This window comes from Sinocyclocheilus grahami, unplaced genomic scaffold (assembly GCF_001515645.1).
Source record: "Sinocyclocheilus grahami isolate Dianchi unplaced genomic scaffold, SAMN03320097.WGS_v1.1 scaffold455.1, whole genome shotgun sequence".
In the NCBI taxonomy this organism is placed as follows: Eukaryota; Metazoa; Chordata; class Actinopteri; order Cypriniformes; family Cyprinidae; genus Sinocyclocheilus; species Sinocyclocheilus grahami.
In genome coordinates, this window is record NW_015505634.1 from 273,096 (window position 1) to 274,150 (window position 1,055).

General features: G+C 37.2%; 1 protein-coding gene across 2 annotated transcripts in view; it reads right to left on the reverse strand.

Moving 5' to 3' along the window:
* LOC107552655 (macrophage-stimulating protein receptor-like) overlaps positions 1-1,055 on the reverse strand; it is a 21,607-nt gene that overhangs the window by 16,663 nt on the left and 3,889 nt on the right. For both annotated transcript variants that reach the window (XM_016234593.1, XM_016234592.1), the window contains exons 3-4: positions 488-613; positions 151-321 (exon numbers count right to left, since the gene is read on the reverse strand). In XM_016234593.1, coding sequence (XP_016090079.1) covers positions 151-321; positions 488-613 — 297 coding nt within the window. The remainder of the gene's footprint in view (positions 1-150; positions 322-487; positions 614-1,055) is intronic.

A 1,055-nucleotide genomic window follows, 5' to 3' on the forward strand; every position in this document is an offset into this window, starting at 1 on the left:
TGTGGTTGTTAACACAGCCCTGCCCTGATATGACTACAATAGACTCTGAAGCAGCCTTCATATTATCAGTACACACTCACTGTATATTACAAATGCAAAAAGACAGACAGTTTATTATCCCATTTATTGCCCAATTATGCAATGCATTACCTGGGTGATAACTGGAGGGCAGGAGTTGCTACTCCACTGATCCTTACACTGATGCATTTGGGAACAGACTCCATTACACCAGCCACATCCCATAAACTTTGGGGCTGCTAAACACACTGAACAGTTGAGGAAATGGGCACAGCCTGGACCTCTGGGAGACACATTTATCAGCTGTACATACAGGATGAAGAGAGACAGGTTTGACATTGGACAGATGTAAACACAGAAAAATGCAGCTAAATCACTTTTGGTCAGTGTAAACATTAAACCTGCTGATGGCTGATAAGCTTTTGAACTGTACAGAGCCTTATTTCCTTATTATATACCTTATATATACCTTATTTCCAACGACAAACAGCAGAGACTCCGAAGAATGAACGGCAGCTATTTGTGACACTTTCTGCATATCTTCCACAAGAGAGTAGTTGGCAAACAGTACAAGAGACGATCTGCTCAGAATAACCTGAAAAGTAAAATATTTTTTGTCTGTCAAGATTCTAAAGCCACACAGGAAACTTAGTCACAGCTACACAAATATAAAATATACAAAATATTTGTCCATATAAAAGCACAATTAATTCACTGTCTCCATCCAATATAGGTAGCCAAAAAAGCCTGGTTTATGATTGTATTGGCCATTGACTAGCAGAGTTTATATACATCTCAATTCTGACATTTTTCCTCAGAATTGTGAGTTTATACCTCAGAAAAAAAGTAAGAATTGTGCGATATAAATATCTATTTAGGGGAGCAGAGATGATAGATTGGTTTCTGAAACACCCTAGAAAGACTTCAGCAACACAATATGTTAGCTCTCCATTAAATCATAAGTAAATTTCAGTAAGGTGCCAATAATTTTTCACAGTATTTGAACAGGAATCAGTTTCTTCCAAAAAAAAAAAAAA